Source organism: Anoplolepis gracilipes, chromosome 9 (genome assembly GCF_047496725.1).
Source record: "Anoplolepis gracilipes chromosome 9, ASM4749672v1, whole genome shotgun sequence".
In the NCBI taxonomy this organism is placed as follows: domain Eukaryota; kingdom Metazoa; phylum Arthropoda; class Insecta; order Hymenoptera; family Formicidae; genus Anoplolepis; species Anoplolepis gracilipes.
The window spans coordinates 6,967,386-6,990,789 of record NC_132978.1 but is presented as its reverse complement, the minus strand read 5'-3'; the positions used below and the strand labels follow the sequence as shown (position 1 = coordinate 6,990,789).

Genomic DNA, 23,404 nt, shown 5'->3' with positions numbered 1-23,404 from the left:
ATTTAATTTACAATTGTCAGCCAATCATGAGTCGACACCTCTGGAACAAAAAAACGTGCGCGTTAACCGGAAATACCATTAAGGGTCGACAGGAAACACTGTGGAGACCTCTCGCGGAGGATGATTCGTAATTCTCATATTTTGACCAAAATACAGAGAAGATCGTGATAAAACTATAATATTCCTAATCAGCAGAATCGCTTTTATTTACGTACAAAGCGATTTTTTGAAAAAGAGATCGGAATTTCTAAAATTTCTAAAAACGTGCTGCTCACCGCGAATTGCCGCGAGTGGGGAGATCAACCAATCAAAATCATCTAATTTAACGCACACAAAAGGTAACGCAACAACGGACAAATACACGCTAAATTTAGATGATTTTTATTCTTTGACTCCCACTAATAGCATTCCGTTTTCTGTAAATGTCACTATATGGGGGGTACGAGGTATAAGCATAGACATAGTATAAATAGACAGAGCTTGACGTCACTAAAACCTTAAAAGAACAAAGATGCTGCGCGGGAAGCGTTTCCGTGTCCTGTGGGCAGAAGCCCTGCGGCATTCTCTTTAGCTTAGTTTACATCGAGCACTTGATACGCGTACTAAGTACTATACTAGCCAATCATAACCAGTCTTCTAAAGAATGAAATGGCTGTGATTGGCCAGTAGTATTTAGTGCGCGTATCAAAGTATGTCGGTGTAAACAAAGCCTTTGTCTCTTTATACATGTGTAATACGGCACGCGTATAGTATATACATTGAGTGTTTTAAGGTTATATATATATATATATATATATATATATATATATATATATATATGTATATATATATATATGTATATATATATATATGTATATATATATATATGTATATATATATATATGTATATATATATATATATGTATATATATATATATGTATATATCCTTGCTCATTTTCTTTCTTGTCGCATAAAAGTAAGGTCAATATTCATAGTCCGATCTTATATTTAAGATCGTCTTAAGCCCGATCTACAATAAGAAGTAAGAGTAAGAATAGGAGTAGGAGTAAGGAAATAAAATAATTTTATTCGCTCATACGCTCACTCCAGCTCCTTACGCCGCTCTTGTTACTTTACTCCAAGCTTACTCTCACGTATTATAGATTATTGTAGATCGGCCTTTAAGGGCCGCCTACAATAGGTGTTGGGCGTTTTCTAGCAAAGACACAGACGACACAGTGTAACACAGTGTCCATTAGTTAAGTCAGACACAACGAATGTTCTCCCTCAAACTAATGGACACTGTGTCGTCTGTGTCGCTTGCTGGAAAACGCCCGTTGTAAGTCGTAAGGCGTGAGAAATTAACCAATAATATTCGATATTCTTCTCTAAGGTCAACCGTCAACTGTGATTGGTTAATTTCTTGCGGTCTACGACTTACAATACCTATTGTAGACGACTCTAAAGCCTCGACTACAATGGCCGTAGAACGTAAGGTCGCAAGCAAATTGACCAATGACAGTCAAGCATTTTCGAAAATGCTTGACTGTCATTTGCTTGTGACCTTACGTTCTATGGCCATTGTAAATGACCCATTAGGCCGGGTTTACAATAGATGTAGTAAGCCTTAAGCCGTAAGAAATTAACCAATTACAATTGACTTTAGAGAAGAATAATGAATACGATTGGTTCATTTCTTACGACTTAAGGCTTACTACAGCTATTGTAGACCCGGCCTTATTTTATTGGTTAAACGAGATCTTAAGCGACCTTAAATGTAAGATCGGACTATAAATACCGGCCAATGGATGCGTCAAAACTATGTTTTTGATTATGATATTAGAATAGCATCAACCAATCAGCGAATCCCTGAGAAAGATAACGGTCCACTCGCTATCTATCTATCGTTGGGTCATTCTTTCACCTCCCACCACCCACTTCTAAGGCTAGCTGGCTAGCTCCTGTAGTATGTTATAGGAGCTCGATGGATGGCGGTGTGTGCACTGTGCACGGCGAGTCAGTGGCCAACAAACATGGCGCTTGCCAAGTAATAATGCTTTACGTCGCGTAGCAAGTATTTAGTGTCACCGTGCGTATTATTATTTCGCGTTAACGAACCTTTTTCTACAATTTTGTACGAGTGAATAGAATTTAGAGCAAATTTCCTCCAGGAGCTCTTTGCAAGTCTCTCGGGCAGTGCGGTGCTTCGTGCAACTAGTGTTCATCGGCGGCTCGCGACAGTTCATCGCGGTGAGTCAGAAGACATGCACGTATAAACGCGCAAGTCTCTAATTGGCAGTAGAAGGAGAAACAATTATCACATGGCTAGTTAATTGGCGCATCTATAAAAAGAACTGATCATTAATCGACTAACGCCAATTTCACGTTCCTCTTCTGCGAAATCTGTGTATGTATACTTACTTACCCTGTATAAATCCTACTTTCCTCCAAAGAGAGAGATAACTGTTATCCACAATATCTTTATCACGCTTCTTTTTTAACATATCTGGACGATTGAGTGATAAAACAATTTTGTATCAAAATCACTGTATAATCAAACATTTGTTTTAATTTGTTTTCAAATTTTATATCGTTAAAGAAGTAAAATATTAGATATTTAAAATTTATATTTTATTTATTTGTCAATCTTGTTATTAAATAAAATTGTAATGAGTTTAATTTTTAATTTGTATTATACTAATTTATGCTGTTTTATGTATATATTAAAATTATGTGGTTCCGTTTTCAGAATAGGAGACAATTGTTTCAAAAATGCCTACACAAATGACAGAAAATGATGACATTCGAGTGAAAATTATATATAATGGGTAATGCATGTTATGAACTGTTTTATAATTTACAATTTGACAATACACATAAATTTTGTTTTTATATTTATTACACATTTAATATAAAGAACATTTTTTAAATATTTTTAAAATACATTTTAAATTATATTTTTTATTTAAAAAAAATTTTAATATGTTATGTACATATTCTTTCTTTTTATATATTTAATCTCTCAAATTTTATACTGTATCTATAATAAAATAAATCAGATTAATTATTTAATAATGAATACAATATAAATAATTTTTTTCTTGGAAATTTATTTGAAAATTTATTTAAAAAAAAATTTTCTTGAAAATTTATTTTAAATAAAAACCTATATTAATATAAGAATTATACAAATGGAAGAAAAATATTTTTAAACAGATCCATGATGAGTGTGATGTAAATTTTCTGTCTCAGAGAGATTCAAATCACCTATATCAGTCCTGGGATTTCCGTGGAAAAATTGCGCGAGGAAATGCGAACGATATGCGGTTTTGGCACAGAGCAATTCACAATGAAATGGGTGGACGACGAAGGCGATCCATGCAGAATTGCCTCCCAACAGGAGTTGAATGAAGCATTGAGACTGTACGAACTCGAAAAGGACACGGAAATAACGATACACGGTCAGCTATTTACAACAGAAATCAATTTTATTAGATCAATTCACCTCTCCTAAAAACATAATTCTCTTGCATGCTCTCTGATTTTAGTGACGTTAAATTATTTAAAAATTACATATTGTTCGATAATCGCTTGCATATTAGGTGCTTAATTAATAATTAAGAATAGTCCACTATAAAATATGCATCTATAATCAATTATTTATTAAACAAAAACGTATTTATATATACAAAAAAATAATATCTATTTAATATTCTATGTTATCACGATATTAGATATTTATTTAGATACAAAAAAATATCCATAAATTGCACGTAGATGTATATGTCCTAGTTATGCACGCGCAGTAATGTGATAATGCGTGTGCAAACGTTTCAATGCGTTCCAAGTATCGATATGTGCCTTAGATAATAGTGTGTATATACCTCTGATATATTCGTCTTATCTATGGTTTATCATCGATATAAGTCAATTAACAGCGAAATCCATTGGCGCCGGTACACATCGTGCGATTTAGCGAGCCGATTCCTCAAGGATGACAATATTTTTCCATCGCATGTATTTATGTTCACGAGGATTCTATATACAAGTCACGCGGCGCATTATGTGTTTAGAAATTCATACGTCCTCCGAGACTTTAGGGAGATGAGTCGATATTGTTCTCATTTGTGCGCGATAGGAGAATACTTCCTGCAAGATGAAGTGCATCGCGATCGTGCATGCATTTTTGATCCGCAGGAATCTTTCGCTTTTTTGCGAGAGTTTAGTAACAATTAAAGCTCGCTTTGACAAACTTATACAAGAAACAAAACCTCTTGAATTTTAAAGATAACTAATTTTTTTTTAAAGAAAATATAGATAGTACTTTGAGTACACGTTTCTTCGTTTCTGAGCAAAATAAAATTAATTTGCAGTTTAAATAATATCGAACGCAAGCAATAAATATATACGACTGTTCCAAAAAAGTTTTGAGATAAGGACATTGAAATAATCAAATTTCAAGATTTTATATATATATATACATATATATATATTTTTTTTAATTGTTTCCATAAATTACTTTTATTTAGTTTACTTTAATTTGACTACATCTCTTTTTCGAAGCTTTTAAAACAGCGACATTATAAGAATAAATGATATTTTAAATAAAAACGATTTCGCATATCATCTGTAACAGATTGTAAAGTGATCGCGACAAGCATCTCAGTTTCTTTGATACGTATATCTCTGACACATCAGTCTTCATAAATCTATAGTTTCATAACATCAGTCGTAGCAGCAGGAACGAAAATCGTATATCGTCACAGAAGGACAAGGAAGAATCGACAGAACAAATAGCGAAGGAGCAGCAAATGCAAAATGATAACTCAAAGAGATGTGAGCGATCAAAGTGAAAAACAGAGGCCAACGATCAAAGTGAAAAAAACAGAAAAACTAAGGAAATAAAGTAGAAAATGAAATAGTACAAATGTGTGCTGTAAGATAGAATAATCCTCTCTAAAAGGAATCCTCCACAAAAATAGAAACATACAAACAGTAGAAAAATCTCATCTCTTTGGAAAGGAAAGAAATGGAGTTGACCAAAAACGTTATATAATACAATATAGGGCGGCGAAGCAAAGTTTATTTAATTCGGCGTTAGGCGCAATATTTTTCCTTTATTTTTCTTTGGTTCTTAAAACAACTTTGTCTTAACATTATGTTAATATATCAGGCATTAAAATATGTCAAAAAACAGTAAAGAACAAATTCGTAAATATTACAATAGATAAAAAAATTGCAGGGTATAGTAATATGGCTTAAAATAATATCTATTTGCATCTATTAGATATTGCGCCTAACGAAGGGTTAAAAACAGTGACAAGAAAAATCACTGAATAATCAGTGAGCAAACAGGAAAAGTATAAAGAAAGAGGAGACGGATAGAAAAAGAGAGATAGAAAAGAGAAAGAGGGGGTGGGCAGAATCTGTAGGTAAACATAGGCGGGTGTAGAACCGGCAGCTAAAAGGGAAGGGGAGGATATGTATCACCTCCATCTCGACGAGGCGATCCGCGTTTGCGCGATTCGGTCGGTAGCGTGCGCCGGGCGGTGGTGGCGGGCGGTTAACGCATCTCGCCGCGGCAGTAGTCGATATCCTTGCACGGACCGATCAGCAAGGGCAACACGTTTCGACGCAAACCTGGCCGTGAGATTGCGAGATCGGGTCGTCAAAAGGGAAGTGCCGAGTGGAAAGAGGAGGAAATCGAGCCGGAGTTGCAGAGAGCCTCTCTTACGGTCGCAAAAGGGTTGCGTCATCGATAACGTTTCGACTACAGCGATAGTCGTCGGTGGTAGTCGTCGGCGCGCTACACCGCGAGCAGAGAGAGGTCGCAAAAGAGGCGGTAAACTAGCATCGATCGAGGCTGGTGATTCGTCGCATGCTCATCCCGGCGGCTCCTGTGTAAGAGGTCGACCGCGGTCGAAAAGAAGGCAAGGCGAGGCAGGAAAGGAAGTCGAGTATAGAGAAAAAGATAAAAAGATTTCGCGCTCGAAACAACAAAGAGGCCAGGCAATCGTAACGCGATTAGAGCAGACACAAGAGGATATAATAATACACCGCGACGATTGAGCAAGGCGAGACAAGCACGGCTAGGCTCGTTACAGAATGGCGTGGGGTTATTGGAGCGCAACTTCCGTCAGCGATCGGGGTCGGTCACCTCGCCGAGAGAAGGACAAACAGCATCAGTGCTTGCATCAACCGCAGCAACAGCAGATGCATCAGTCGGAGCTCTCCGCGCAAAGTACCTATAGCACCGTGCAGCAGGAGCGAGAACTCGGTCCCGGTGCCGTGGGGGTCGTGGCGGAGGAACCACCCTGTAGCATGATGATTCAAGGTGGTTCTTTTTATTCGTACTCGGCGGCGACGGCGGCTGCCGCCGCGAGCCGTCGTCTCTCCATTGTCGACAGTGGTCCATCCTCTTCTACCTCTACCGGCATCCAAGTGTTCCCGCGCGAGCGCCACGTGAAACCCGGCACCTATCCACCGTCGCCGGGTAGCGGCGATTCGGCCGAGTACGAGCAACCAATCATCGGTCACCTTCGTGCCGCTGACATTTCGCCACCTCCTCGCATCAGCAGCCCACTGCACCATCATCTTCATCATCATCATGAGGACATTTTCGCACAGCCCAGCACCTCGTCCAGATCAAAGTTGCTCCAATGTCCGCCGGACGCCCCCGAGGGTATGGACGAACTGTCCGAGACCGAGTTTGAGGAAGTGTTAGTCAATGCTGAATTAATTTACGGCCGCAACCTCGGGCCCACCGCGACGTGTCGTGTGCACGGACCCTGTAATCAGCAGCAGCAGCAGCTGCCACCGTTGTTGCCGGAGTCCGCGCCCTCAATGACGTCGCTCATCGACGTCGAACCTATGGCTCCGTCACAGTTCCAGTTCAACGAGATCACCTGGGGTAGGTGTAGCTGAGCGAGAGGGTACGCTGAACCGAGAAAGAGCGCGCTCTTTCTAGTCGTAGTTTCGCCCTCGTTCTAGTCGTCATCTTCAGCTTTAATGTTTCTTTAATGCGGTGTCTGATCTAGATAAAAAAAAAATCTCCTTTGGCCTTATTAGTTAATGTTTTTGTGTACGCGATAGCATTTCTGGTGCATTTCGTTCGATGTGGCTGGACATGGCAACTAGAAAAACTTGTGTTTTTTTTTTTTTTTTTTTTTTTTTTTTTTTTTTTTTTATTTCGACGATGCGTCTCGGCTATATCTCATTATGTCTACATCACACGCCTCCTTTCGGCCGGCTTTGGTGGTCTTGTTGACAGAAATCGTCGTAGCCACATTTGACGTTTAGCGCATTGCAGTAATATAAAACTCCAAGTCGGTCACATATGAATTAATTATTGCGATTTCGTTTTCATTAAAACAAGGGAACGAAATTACATCGTTAATTGTCGGTCGAGTTGTGCTTTTAGTTAACGTGTTTTTTTTTTTGTCGGATATGTGATAGATATAGCGATACACTTTTTTGTACATGTTTAATGTCAAATTTATTTCTTTTAATTTTGTTGCGCTTATTATAATCTCATTGGAATCGATTATGCATTATGTTTTCCATTTTTTACATTAATTTCGTAAACTAATTACGGTCATTTTTTTCTTATTATTTCGGATAAATAACTAATTGATTCATATTATAAAATTATAGCAACTGGTATATTAATACTAATAAGTTAGACTAATCTTTCATTTGCAATATTTTAGTGTGTTAAGTGATTATTATCACTGTTACTGTTTAATGATAAAGTTTTATCTGTTTATTTTCTCGCACAATATTATCGAAAGTACGCAAAAATGTACGGTCATTGTTTGGAATATTAATTATTAATTATCAACATGAATTATACAACTTTGTTGTATATCAGTGATCCAGTTACAGCGAAGACTTGAAAGTTTTAAATACGACTTTGATTGTACTCTTCTTCGTGTACATGCGCGCCGATGCACTTATGCATTTACGCTATTATAGATCGTGCTTCTAGGGTCCCGCGTTTCGTGCATCCCGCACACAACTCGTTGCACGTATCCACCACGTTAGAGGAAAAGGGAGTAGGTATATGTATATCGTCTTTATCGTACGTGTCATCGATCCCTCTTCACGATAATTAGTCTATGAATATTTGAAGAAAGCGCGTTTGGCTCTCTCGCTCGTGTATACCATCTTGTCCTGCATCATCGATACGTGCCTGCGGCTTTCTCGTAACTAATGATTCGATTACGTGTACCTTATACCAATGAGGGAGCACCGATGACCTCGTTAGCGAACCTGTCGCGATCGTATAATATATCCACGTAATTCTAGCAGCCGCGCTTTGCTTTATATTTACACTGATAGAAGAAATAACATTAGCACGGTAAACTGTGTGTGCTAATTCTTTTTGTAGCAGATTTTTTTTTTCTATATTTAATAGCTTTTTACACACGCGTTTTTACAATACTCTCGAGATGTGAATTTTTAATAAATGTTATAATTTATTTTAAAAATAACTCTTGTGATTAATAAATTAATTTCGATCTCTTCTAATCTGAAGAATTATTGATAAATTTATTTAATTTATTTTTTTTTAATTTTAGTTACATAAATCTTGATTCAAAATTATATTTAGATCTTTATTTTAGGTAAATTTAATAATTGAACTTGTATTATTAATATTATATATATTTAAATATTGTTCATCGACCTATATTTATTGAGGGATCTATTTTTGATATTCAGTAAAAATCGTTTGTTTTACTTGATAAAAGCATGCACCAGGATACTCCAGACAACTTTTATTGTTCGCTCCTTCTTTTTCTCTTTCATAACATTTTTATAGTCTTTATCTTACAATTAGCTACTCGAGTCTTCTCTCGAATTTTTACACGAACTACGATGTGTCAACCTGTACGTTTGACTTATTGTTAGACATTCAAGAATTCTGAACAGCCTTTAAAATCTTAAAGCAATCAATCTGTAATTTTATTTCACCAATCTTTCAACTTCCCGCCAATTATTATATCTTCCGTGCATTCTATATGCATTTCATGAAGCATTATTCAGTAGTGGTACATGTTTAATATCAGGATGTCTACTTCCTGGAAAAACATGGAAAATCTGAAATTCTCTGGGATTTCTTTTGTATCTGAAACATGAAAAAATCAGAGAAGTCTCATATATTTTTGGGGACTCGAGGAATTTAAAAAAAAATCTCTCTTTGATAATTTTGCTCTTATATTGTTTGCAAACAGTCAGCAAGTTAAATAAATTATATTTAAAATATATTATAAATATTTATTCATCTTTGTTTATATATTCAATATCTTAACAAAATATTGAATATGCAGTACATATTCTTTATTGTAATTATTTTTAGCGATAAAAAATTGAAAATGTTATGCAAATGAAAAATATTTTACGAAAGCTATTGAATTTTTTTTAATACATTTGTAAATCTAGTACATAAAACTTAAATGGCTGTGCTTTTCTTTCGTAAAAAATATATTGAAAAGTATTAGAAAATATACATAATAAAAAATCTTATTTTTAAAAATTGTATCAAATAAAATCTTAAAAAAAAAAATATTTTTTGTTTTTCTCGAATTTTGAGTAAAAATAAAAATGGAAGATCAGGCAATTTTCAAGAAATTTACTTACAAGATTTCAGTAGATATCCTAAATATTCTTAATTGCATTTAATCTTTGTTTTATTATATTAACTCCGCTGTAAAATTTAAAGATTGTTCTGACTTCTATCCCTGCTAATTAGAATATAATATAATACGTTCGTAATCATTCACCGGAGAGAAGGAGTTAATGCAACGTTGGGAATAACGAGATTAAAAAACTAAATCGTGCGAGAATGTCAGGAAGTTTTTTTTTTTTTGCAAATGTTTCGCGCTCATTGACTTTTATGTTTTTATCGACTCGCGGAATCGCGAAGAAATTTAATCGCGAGCGGGCTACATCAAGGCGACCATCTATCGCGCGTTTGTTTCATCGTCAGAGCGTTCTGCTGCCTTCTTGTCTCTCTCTTTCTCTCTCACCCCTTTTCTCTTTCTCACGACACACGATGACGGCGATAAGTGATAACGCGACGCTCGATGGCTCGAATAGGATTCAGTGTTAGTTGTTATCTGACTGTAACCGGAGTGAGGACACGACAACTAGTACACACAGTATGTTGGACAATGAGCAGCGGACCTCGCTTGGGTTCCGGTACGTGAATTGCTTTCCATGTAAGTTTGCGAGCCTCATTACTTCGTTAATCTATTTTATAATTCTTTTTACTGGGATGAAAGAGAAAGAGAGAGGGAGAGAGAAACTTAATCGATCGCCATCAATCGTCCCGTCGACAGATTAAATACGCAATATTAAATCATTGACGGCTATGATATTAGAAAACACGATTTCGCAGTATCTTTAGATAATATACCTAGTTATATCTTATATAGATTTTGTTAATTGGTAGTATATGTATATAAATTTTATTACAGAGCTTATTAAAAAATTCTATAATATTTTTACATATTTTTTCATGATAACACTGTTATTATTTATTGCTAAACCTATAATGAAAGATAAGAAATAAACTATATGTACGTAAATTAAACTTATTTGAAATAACGAAAAACTTTTGAATGCAATAGTTAGAGATATAGAAAAACTGTCACGAAGCATAAATTTTTTTTCTTTTGTTACAGTTTTTCCAAACGTGCCGCCTGCTCCCGGGATGCCGTGTCAGGGAGAAGACAGTGAGTGTATTTACTGTTCATTCGAAGCGCGTTGCAGCAACCGCAGTGTCCTGCATACACATACATTATATTAGTCAATGTGTACTAGCCAGCGAGTTCTAATTAACCGGCCGGTAGAAAGAGACGATTAGCGCGCGATAATAGACATACACGAGGCTTAACTCCGTTATGTGTGAAAACCGTGTAGGAATATTTCATCTCGTTCTCGACACCCCGTTCTTTATCAAGTTTTTCCCTTCGATATGTTTTTAATCATGTAACCTTCATTAACGCGTCATGTCTTCATGTATTAAACGTTGAAATTAAGATATAATTAAAAAGCTCTTTCGCTGCAGTTATAGTTGCGTGTTGTAATAAATTCAGGATGTCTACTTTCGGGAAAAACATGGAAAATCTGAAATTTTTGGATATTTCTGTTATACTTGGAAAAATCAAAGAATTCTCATGGAATTTTATTAGGACTCAAAAAAAAAATTTTTTTTTAAATTCTTTTTTTGATAATTTTGCTCTTATATTGTAAGCAGCAATCGACGATTCACCGATAAACCAAGTCGTAAATTATTAATTGTTAATTTATTAATTATTAATTGTTAAATTTAATATTAATAATTGTATTTAAATTATATTATAAATATAAATATATTGTACATATATATGTACGTATATATTTGGTTATATATTCAATGTCAAAACAAAATAGCATATATTCTTTATTTTAATTTTTGAACAAAAATATCTGAAAAAGAGGAGAATTTTCAGGAAATTTTTTTTACAAAATTTGAGTAAACATCCTGAAATTATAAGGCATCAGAACGTTCATGAATTCTTTTTTCTTATACATCACATCGTGCGATAATTCTTATTTACGTTGCAAATAGATTTATGAAATGTCAAAAATTTGCTTTGTAGATTAGCAGATAGTTGTAAACTACGATACACTGTCGTCAAATGTATTTTCATTGGAAATGTGAGACACGTAAAAATGTGAGTATATGTATATTTATCTATGAAGGATAAAAAAAGAAAATTTAATATGATTTTCCATTATTTACTTTATAACTTTTACTTATCCACTGCAGCGGAAGAATCAATAATTTTAAAATATCGTTCTTTATGCAATCGTTCAATGGTTATCGAATTGACGTTTGAACGTCTCTTAACGACTTGTAGGCCTAACTTTTAACGCTGGTCTTTATAACGCGCCTATAACGTATTTGCTTATACCGATCCAAGGTCTGTAACGCATGCGTTTAAAATCACAGAATAAGTTTGCTGAGGTGCAAAAATGTTGCATTAAAATAACTTTTAAACCGCGCAGTTTCACGTGAATCGCTTTCTCGTGCTGAGCTCTCCTCAGATCACTGGTATCGATACATACAGTAATTGTCTCGCATGCGGATAAGCAAGCATAGATTGAATCTGACCAGTCTTCGAAACATTTCGCGTGTAGTAGTTTATACAGAAAAGAAAGAAAAACAACTTATCGTTATTTCAACGTGCGTTTTTACTGTACAAGATACATTTTGCGGGAACCTATTCCGTTGTTATTGTCATTGGTCTTTGTTTTTGTTGTTTTTGTTTGTCCTCGTTCACGTCGATATACTTCATTGTCAGTGAAACTACGTATGTATCGTTCGATTACGCGATCGGTCGCGACTGGGGGTTAAAAGAGAGAAAGGATAGTGGTGAAATCAATTCGTAAAAAAACTCAGTTTGCGAGGATGAAACTTTGTTATTGAAATACATTCATGAAACACACAAGTTAGGTATCGAGAATTTCACATGAAATTTCACAACAAATTTATTATACTCATTCTGCAAGATATTATGTAAGCTTCGTATTTTACTCTAAAAAAATTCAAAAAAATACATTCTTTTTAATTTTTAAAAATATATCTAAGAAAAATTGTTTTAAAATTTTGAAGCTTCAACGATAAATATCTATTAATTTTTGATCGACAAATTAATTTAAAAAATGAATTAATTTATTATTGTACAATATAGTATTCCTACTTAATAATTTAATTATTAATTCAATTAATAATAAAAAATGGTTCAATAACTTTTTAATTAATTATTGCATAATATAATATTTATAAGTTAATAATTCAATTAATAATTAATTAAATGATATTAAGACATTAAAAATTAAATTGTATTTAAATTTAAATTGTAATTATATTAAAATAATTATATTAAAATCTGCGTTATATATAATGAAATTTCATCATTGTTCGGGGTGGGTGATGGGTCGCGAAAGTCGATCACGACGAATTGATCGATTACTGGTGCTTTCCATCATTTATGACATTTATTTCATTATTTCCGAAGGAAACATCTACAGACGTGGCGCTCGTAGGTGGAGGAAGCTGTATCGGGTGAATGGCCATATTTTTCAGGCGAAACGATTCAATCGGGTAAGCATCATACCATTTAATTATCATTGCACAATCTACTCATCACCTCCCCATTTTTCCCCACGTCGTCCTTTTCTCTCTCACACGCAGTGCGAAGATAAATTTACCGCAGATCTGCGACACGACGATGGAAATGAGTGCTCTGTGTAGAGTTCTTTCATGGAGCACTGCCAAAACTTTAAAACTTGCTGGCTAGTGTGACTTCATCGTCGATAAGGAGAGCAGATTTCTCTCCTTTTGTTTTGTTTAGCTTCTCTTCCTCCTTCCATTATACTTTATGGTACTTTACTTTGTCCCGTTTTTGGAAGAGTTATGTTTAAGACTCTGATATTTAAATTTAATTATTCTTTTTACGATTTAGATTTTAATCCCAAGAAGTGCTGCATTTGTGTGCGTTATGATAGCTACTCTATCATATTGATTAAATGCACGTTTAGACTCGTGTTTGAAAGCAAGTTGGAACCTCACGTATTATTCTTCGCGAGACTTAAACACGATTACTATTTTAAAATGCTTTTTAATACACTTTCAACACAAAAAGTCTAGGAAAATATAATGTTCTTTATGTATGTTGCTTCGCAGAGAGCATTTTGCGCGTTTTGCCAGGATCGAATCTGGGGTCTCGGACGACAGGGGTTCAAGTGCATTCAGTGCAAACTGCTCGTACACAAAAAATGCCACAAAGTGGTGCGCAAGCCGTGCCTGAGTCAGCAGCAGCAGCAACAACAGCAGCTGCAGAGCGCGGAATCCCAGACGATCGACAGAAATGGCGATCAACAGCTTGATCCGTATCCGTGCGATCCGACGTCTCATCTCGAAGATGAGATATCGGAATCGCCGATCATCGAGGAGCATTCGCGCGATCGTAAGATATTTTAATAAAAGTTGATAATTTGCATTATTTAATATTTTTGTAGTTGTATATAGGAGTACTTTAAATTTTAATTTTCTGAAAAGAGACATTTTTTTTTTAAATTAGATGTACATATTAATAGTGTTTTATGTATGTTAGATAAATATATTTTCTCTAATAGAACTTTAATGAAAAGTGTTACATTTGTTGATCATTGATTTAGATTTTTTTTATTTGTCTTTTTTTCATACAAAAAATATTAAATAAATATTATTATTATTATTAAAGAAATCGGAAGTGAAGAAGGGGAAGAATTGCCGTTAGACACACTAAACGAGGGGGACACATCGAACGATATGCAAAGGCAATATTCGTTGAACGACTTTGAGCTGATCAGAGTGATCGGTCGTGGTTCCTACGCCAAGGTCTTGATGGTGGAGCTGAAACGTACTAAGAGGATCTATGCCATGAAAGTTATCAAGAAATCTCTGGTAACGGATGACGAGGACATCGATTGGGTACAAACAGAAAAACACGTGTTCGAGACAGCCTCAAATCATCCCTTCTTGGTAGGCCTGCACTCCTGCTTCCAAACGCCTTCGCGCCTGTTTTTCGTGATCGAATTCGTGCGCGGTGGCGATCTCATGTTCCATATGCAGAGACAGCGTCGTCTTCCTGAGGACCATGCGCGATTTTATGTAGCCGAGATCAGTTTGGCGTTAAACTTTCTACACGAAAAGGGTAAAGAATTTTCTTTCTTCCTTATTTTCCTATCATCATTTTCTTTCTTCTTTTTCTATCTTTTTCTCTCCCTGCCTATTTTCTCTCTTTCTTTTTTTTTTCTTTTTGTTTCTTTTCGTCTTTCTCTATTTTTCTCTTCTTTATTCTCCTTTCCTCCTATTTTTTCTTCCTTTATCCTCCCCTCCGACTCTCTCTTCCATTTTTCTCTTTCATCTCTTCCTTTCTCTCTCTCTCTCTCTATCTCTCTTTCTTTTAACATTAATAATTTATTGAAGATTAAAATTTAAACTCGATAATCATTTGCTTTCAGGAATTATATATAGAGATTTGAAACTGGATAATGTATTGCTTGACCATGAAGGACATGTAAAGCTTACGGATTACGGAATGTGCAAGGAGGGTATCCGGGAGGGCGATAACACTGGCACTTTTTGCGGTACTCCCAATTATATCGCTCCTGAAATTCTCCGTGGCGAGGAATACAGCTTTTCGGTGGATTGGTGGGCTTTAGGGGTTCTTCTATACGAGATGTTGGCAGGCCGCAGCCCCTTCGATCTTACGGGTGCAGCTGAGGAGCCGGACAAGAATACTGAAGATTTTCTATTTCAAGTTATTCTAGAAAAGACTATACGTATACCGCGGTCGTTGACCGTTAAGGCAGCATCTGTTCTTAGAGGATTCCTTTGCAAAGACCCTGCGGAGAGGCTGGGTTGCGGAAAGAGACCTTCTGGTTTTCTCGACATCGTCGCCCATCCTTTCTTCAAAGCGATCGATTGGGAAATGGTAAATATTATTGTAATATATACAAGACAAACTCAAACTTGTTCATTTTGCGAGATATTTCGCAATGTATGATTTTTTGCACGTCACCAACTGTTATTCGTAACTTTGCAGTTGGAACAGAAACAGGTTACACCACCTTACAAGCCACGCTTGGATTCTGATCGTGATCTAGCAAACTTTCCACCCGAATTTACGGATGAGGAAGTCCGTTTGACTCCGGATGATCCGTAAGTTTCTTATATATATTATTTCTCTGAAAATTATTTTTCTTTTATTAAAAATTGTTTTTATTTATATTATTTAAAATTAATACACACATATGTGTAAAAAATATATTTTAGTAAAAGTTTAAATTGTTCATGTTGTTATATCGCAGGAAGCTAATCGAGAAGATTGATCAGAGCGAATTCGACGGCTTCGAGTATGTAAATCCTCTACTGATGTCGCTAGAAGACTGCGTGTGACATGAGCCGATTCTCATTGTGCAGCGTCACAATCAAGATTTACAGCAGCAGCAGCAGTATCAATTGCAGCAATGCTACATGTACGAATTGCAAGATAGACTCGCGAAACTTCGTATTGATCCCCTACTCCCCGTTGTCGGCTCAAGTAATCGAAGTTATCATAATAACGTATTTCTAATGACATACTCGGAGGAGAATGAGAACGACAATAATTATAATGAACATCATCGACAGTTACCGCCGCCCTTCCCGTTCCGATATGAAAGCCCGACATGCCCTCGTTCTCTGAGTATCACAGACGTAACTTACAGTCCCGGCAATAATAACGCGATTGTTAGTAATTATGACGAAGACAATTATGACGATATGGAGGATGAAAATCCGCGGAAAGGTCTTCTGAAACAGATATTTTGCCTTCCATTAAATTAAAGCTCGATTCTCGAGCTTCTTTTTTAAAGAGATATATAAGATCTCTAATTTGATCACTCGTGATATGCATTTTTGTAGAAACGACTTGAGATTTACGGCATTGTTGGATGTTGATGTCCTGCGTAGCTACACATAGCTTATAAAAACAACATATTTAATTCATTCAAACATGTATATATATATATATATATATATATATATATATATATTATAAAATTAAGTTAATTGTTCCCTTTTACACATGGTGCTGCAAATATTAACATATTAATGAGTGACATTATTTTTCACAATTTTTCATTGAGAAGCTAAATGTGAAAATGTACCTGATTGCTTCAATTGATCTGTTTTTTATATACAAAGTTGTTTTTTTGTGCAGCAGATTAATGTTCTTAAAGTATTATACGATTAAACATTCCTTTGTATGTGATTACGTTTAATGAAAAAGAATAACCAAGAGTAATCTAAAACTATATAATCGCCATTTGAAACATAATATAATAGCACGAGCTATATATAGATTAGTTGTATTATGGAAGGATCATACCAAACATATAGGCGTAATATTCTCTCCTCTCTTTCATTGAATAGTTATTATGTGAAGCTCTTTGCTAAATCTTGCGAAACATAAAATGAGTAATAATTATATTTAAACGCGTTGCTTTTATACAGACATTCCTATTATCTCGATTAAATTGATTAATTGTTACACTGGTCACTTTCTAGATTAAAAGACTGTTGCATATTATAGCTACAGTTATAAATTCCAAATGTTTCTTTTGTTCTCGAGAAATTGTACTCTCGTTGTTAGAACAGAAGAAGAATACGCAGTAAAAATAATTTTCTATGAAAATGTGGTTTTTTATTTGTAGGAAATGTATTCTTGAAATATTTTTACTCTACAACAACTCTAGAATTGTATTTACATGTTTATATTAATATACTTCTTATCCAAGCGTGAGAGAGTATACCGATTCCTAGCGTGTGATTAGTACAATTTTTATAGTTTTTCAAAATATATCGAGCAAGCGAACAACTAAACAGTTGAAATATACTAAAGATTAGTTTATCATAAAGTTAAAGTTATATAGAGATCATTATGCACAGTATTCCTTGGTTATTCATAAAAAAATTCTAATAAATAAGACAATTGTAATGTGTGTAAAGTATTCGTTCTAACTTTATTCTAAACTAATTGCAAACAAATTTCGAAGCATGTTACGTTAAAAGTATTAACCATAAAATATAATATTGTTAAAAGCACCGCGTGGGACGTTTTATTAAATTGATATTTCTAATGAAATTAAAGAATAAGAGAATTGAACGATAAACGTTTGACAAAACGCAATCATTAAAAAATAGAACTATATGTAGACGAATATATTATGTATTAAAGTTATACTGGGATTTTTGAGTAATTTTCCAGTGATTAATAACAATTAAAGAGTTAAAAAAAATTTCATGAAAAAACAGCTTATTACATTAACTAACTGTACTATGTCTTGTCATGGCTAAAGGTAAAAGCGAATATAGTACTACTTTTTTCATGGCTAAAGCTAAAGGCATCAGACGTAGTACTATGTCTTGACTTTAAACGGGTTTCAACTGGACGAATTGTTTTTTCTTATATACCCGTACAACAGAGAATATTCCTGTATTTATTCCAATTATAAATAATAAGTGATCCAAACATGATATTTGAAAGCAAATTTTCAAAATTCTATCCATATGTTAATTACAAAACTTTGCAGCATTTTACTTTAGGATCGCGGCAAAATTGTCAACCGCGAATATGTTGATATAGCTGTAAAAAGATCGATGCGGAGTTAAATGTGAAAAGTAAGTTAGAAAAGTATTTAGGAATATAAACACACACACATACATACATAGATATAAGGAAATATTAACGAGACAAAATATATACCAAATTGCATCACATAAGAGGAAATATAATTAAATTTCGTAGTTCTCTCCGAATTCTTTCGAGCGAAAATATAGATACATATACGATAACGATGATAAAATACTACTAGCTGTCTTAAAACAAAACAACAATCAATATTATCTTTGCACGGCATAAAGAAACATTTTTATATAAAGAGAAAGTAACATGATTTGCGTTGGAAAAGAGATCGTGCGTTAGAAAGAAAATGGTGCCAATATATACTCAACATTTTTAATAAAATATCATTCGTATCACGCAGACGGGTACGAATATAATATTTTATGTGTCGCAAAATTTGTGCGTGATTTTTTTTACATAGCTATACTCTTTGTATATGCAAAGATTTGTTTTTCCCCTTGTCTTTATTTTATTCGCGAATGATAAACCACACTATTTTATCTTTGTATCATTCCGTATCTTTTTCTGTAAGATTGTGCAGTATATGTATAAAAAAAAAAAAACTTCGCATTTATACATGAATTCCTATTGTAACATAGCAAATCAATTGAATGCGTATTATCGCTATAAACTTAATTGTTGCAAAGATTACTATTATTTTATATAAACTACGACGAAAACATCGTCAATCTGCTATTTTTTATAGAGATGAGTTGGGTGAACGCAGCTGTAAAAGTAATTATAAAAGTATTCTAAAATAAAAAGATCATTAGCGCGCTGATGTTATTAAACAGCATGATATAATTATATGGCATAACATCTCCAATGATGTCTTCATACTGTTTGATTTTCGGCGCTATATATTGCAGTTGAATTTATTACTTAGGACAGATGCTTAAATATCGTAAAATAAAATATAATCTATATATATATATATCTTCTGACGAATATATTGCCTTTCCGCGAGCGGAACACGGCATTTCCTGCAATAATCGAGATATTGTCAGATAAAGAAGGAACTTAGAAAAATACGCAGATTACAATTCGTAGCATTTATTCTGTGCTCGATTAAGATTGCTCGAGATTGTATGGGATTCCATTTACAAGTTTAGCGGCACACTGATGCAAACTTGCATGATATATATTCTCTACACTTTATACCGTATTTTTATTTTTTTAAAAGATTAGCGAGTCTTAGAAAACATATAAAAGTTCGAGTTTTACATTATATGGATTTTATGATCTTTGTTAATTCTTAATGTATTCGTACATACTTCTGTTGTGTATACACGCATCTATAAAAAGAAATATACATATAAATATTTATAATTATATACTCGACGATCTCGGATATCTTTAATCGAATGAAGAGAATATCTAGAAAAATGTGGATGAAACGTATTATATTTATAAATTATAGTTATATGGAGTTAATTTTTAATTTAGTCTAAAACGTGTCGAAGTTACATGAATTTTCAGTTGCATATCCGAGCCTCTCAAATATCCCAACAATGTTCCCAAAAATATGAAAACAGATTTTATTAGCTCTTTCGCGTGAAAATAGATATGAAATATAAACCTAGGGAAGTAGCGTATAAATCAATCATCTTTGTACTTTCTTCTATGTGTGATCTTTTTATAGATCACGTGTGTGTGTGTGTGTGTGTGTGTGTGTGAGAAAGTATAGAAAAAGAAGTCGCGCAAAACTCAGTTTTACAATTAAGAACCCAGTCAGCCAAATCTGTTCGAACAGATTTTGCTAAGTGCCTGCTACAAATTGTTGTCAGCAAAAAGGCTACAAATTTGATACGGGAATTGTTAATATCGATTAAGTCGACAGATTAGCGGTCTGCTGTCAGATTTTGTGAGCAGGCTTTGCTGGAGAATTACAAGCTTAATGCGGACATAGTTGATGTCAATTTGCTTGTCACTTCTAACAGTAAATTTGTGGCCAATTTGCTGACATATTGCGCGCATTTTGCTGGGATATATTATTTGTTAATGTTCGGATTTATATAGGAGTTGATACATAGATATTTTTCTATGTAATTTAAATTTTGCAGGCATTTTCAGGAATTGAATTTTTTCTCGTATTATCGTTTAAAAGTATTTATCACTCTGAATCTGATGTTGAATTTAAATATACGTATCAAGATTCTGAGATCATAATCGCAGATATAATTTTTTGAATTCTCGTATAGCGTAGTTTGCAGATGCTTATTATAATTCTTATTTAATTTTTTGTTCGAAGTACAATAGAAAAAAAGTGACAATTGGTGATTCTTTTAGAATATCTCGCGTGTGTGTACTCAATGTGTATACCGGATATCTCAAAATTTACAAATTAAAATATAGCAGAACAAATTATGTAAAAACATTATTTGCGTTTTTTTTATTCCAAGCAGTTTTTGAGATATAAGGGTTTAAAGCTAGTTAATCACACGATACATTTAGACATACATCTGTTTGCGAATCGTATATGTATTATTAACGTAGCATATACGTGACTTAGTCTGTGATTGGCAACTTGAAATCCTTATAAACTATTGCTTGGAATAAGAAAAAATATAAATAATGTTTTTATTTGATTTTTGGAAAACTTTTGGTATAGTAAAACTTAAGCAATAGCTCCATACAATTTTTAAAAAACATTACAGAAAAAGGCATAAAGGAACTTGAATAAAGGTTTCTTAACTAAAGTCGATGTTATTATTAATAAAATAAATATAATTAGATTAGAACAAATTAATTGCGTAACATTGTCACATTGATATAATCGAATAAAGAATAATAATAAATATAGAGCATCTGCTCAAAACAGGTTAAGCAATTTTAAATATAAATAAAATTCATTTATATTTAAAATTTCTTAATTTGTTCTGATCTAATTATATTTATTTTATTAATAATAACATCGACTTTAGTTAAGATACCTTTATTCAAGCTCTTTTATGCCTTTTTCTGTAATGTTTTTGGTATAGTATTTTGTTTTGTGAATTTGGGGACATTCTGTATAATATATTTATGCATTTACATAGTATCGAAAGATATTCATGATGCAGATAGAGAATATGTGACACATTAGTGACGCGTACTAAAAATGTATGACAAAAAAATCGAAGAGAAAAATATCGGAGAATTTTGTGTGTGTATATGTATATGTATAGACATATCTGCGTGTGTAATATATATTCACTGTAAAAGCTGATAGAGAATATGTGACACATTACAGTACAATAATTTTTTCAGCCACACATTACTTAATATTTGATTAATTTATCGTATGATTATGTGAATGTGGATAACACAGTATCTATAAATGCATCATTGTGTGTGACGCACACCCGTATATATATGTATAGGGTGTATACAAAATATTTAATACATCCTGTATACATACGTACGCGTGTATGCGTATAAAATATGCACTCGCATATATGTGGTATATGATGTGTGTCATTTCCTTTTTTTCTAATAAATTTTCCACGCTTACATTTTTTACTTTATCCATATATACACACAGTGCTCCGAACTAATTAATTCACATTTGATTGTAATATACATATATACACGTTCTATATTACAGTTATATTTTCATCATATTTTATGCATATAATTTGAAAAAAATTAAAAATGATAAAAAAAACTCGGTTCTGACATATATATATTGTATATATATTATTTCTGTTTGTAATTTGCTGGAATATTAAAAGACTATTTTTACTTCTATGTTGACAGAATGATATAATAAGAGAGAAGAGACAAGATTAATTATACATATACATATACATATATGTATAATTATTATTAATTACACACACACTATACATACATACACATATAAATTGTGTATTATATATTATATATAAAATATATGTTTATATAATAATATATATAATATATGAGTTATATATATATATATATATATATATATATATATATATATATGTATGTATGTATGTACGCGTGTGTTTATGTGTGTTTGTGTGTGTGTGTATGTGTAATATTTATAGATAAAACATTAAAGAGAGCGTGAGGGTTGCATTTAATTATTATAGAGTACATGATATCAAAAAGCGAAAGGGTCGCTATTTTAGAATTTGTTACACAATCTAAATGAGATATAAATTGATGTGGTGCATTTTGTCTTCACCGAGCAATCAAGAAGAAAGGTGTGTCAAAGAGCGGTCGGATTAATTAAATGCATCTCGTTTCGCAGATTTAATGAAAATTGATTATACGCGTGCCTTCCTTCGTCCGTGATGGCAAAAGTGCCACGCGTATGTTATTGATGATGTATTTAAAAAGAGATGGCCTCATAATTATTATTGAGTAATTACGTATATTTAAAATTAAATTGATATATGTCATACATATGTATATGTATGCATATATACATACATGCGTCATACATACATGTAGATACACGCGTGTATACACATATACGTGCATACATCATACATGCATAAATACATACATACTTACATAAATACATATATGTATATATGTATAAGGCTTGATTTATTTTCTCCGCATGGAAAAATTATATTGGTTCTCAAATACATTCTACATATATCATACGAACGACAAGTTATTAAGTAGCCATTATATCTTATATACATCATATGAATGACAAGCTATTAAGTAACCATGATCTTCGTAGGCACACGAGGATATGTGATTATGTTCCTTTAAAATGTTACAAATAAAGTAATCCCTATATACAAAGGAATTAATCAGTCACCTCTTGCTCCATCACAAACGCGACTATATTTCGTTTGCTTTTTGCATACACTTGTACATTCAAAGAGACTGCATAATTTTCAAAAACTGTATTTTTATAAAAGAAATCTTATTTCCCGGTTTTTTTAATATTTACTATTTTTAATATTTTACTTATATATTTTAAATATCACTTTTTTAATATTTTACACAAATATCACTCTTTTCAATTTTATCTTTTTACTCTTAATATGCACATACACATACACATCATATATATATGTAATAATCGTATATTATGTGAAATTAAAAAACAAAAATTGCTATAGCGAAGTAGAGAAAATGTTCGAGTTAGAAAGCGTTAAATCTAGAACTTTAAAATTCTCTTTTTTTGTACAGCTTGTCTTTTTATCATCAATATATCAATTTCGTCTAATCG

General features: G+C 33.3%; 1 protein-coding gene across 4 annotated transcripts; it reads left to right on the top strand.

Moving 5' to 3' along the window:
- The first annotated feature begins 1,932 nt into the window (after nt 1-1,932).
- On the top strand, nt 1,933-16,108 carry Apkc (protein kinase C iota type). Of its 4 annotated transcripts, none has more exons than XM_072899822.1 (10): nt 1,933-2,230; nt 2,730-2,808; nt 3,233-3,441; nt 10,666-10,716; nt 13,048-13,133; nt 13,716-13,998; nt 14,275-14,727; nt 15,038-15,510; nt 15,622-15,737; nt 15,887-16,108. In XM_072899822.1, the coding sequence occupies exons 2-10, from the start codon at nt 2,753-2,755 to the stop codon at nt 15,972-15,974; spliced, it is 1,815 nt and encodes a 604-aa protein (XP_072755923.1). In that variant the 5' UTR covers nt 1,933-2,230; nt 2,730-2,752; the 3' UTR covers nt 15,975-16,108. The 4 variants fall into 4 exon arrangements, with proteins under 4 accessions (XP_072755923.1, XP_072755922.1, XP_072755921.1 ...); XM_072899821.1 differs by having other exon boundaries at nt 1,933-2,387; XM_072899820.1 differs by lacking the exons at nt 1,933-2,230; nt 2,730-2,808; nt 3,233-3,441 and adding an exon at nt 3,601-6,890.
- The last annotated feature ends 7,296 nt before the right edge of the window (nt 16,109-23,404 follow it).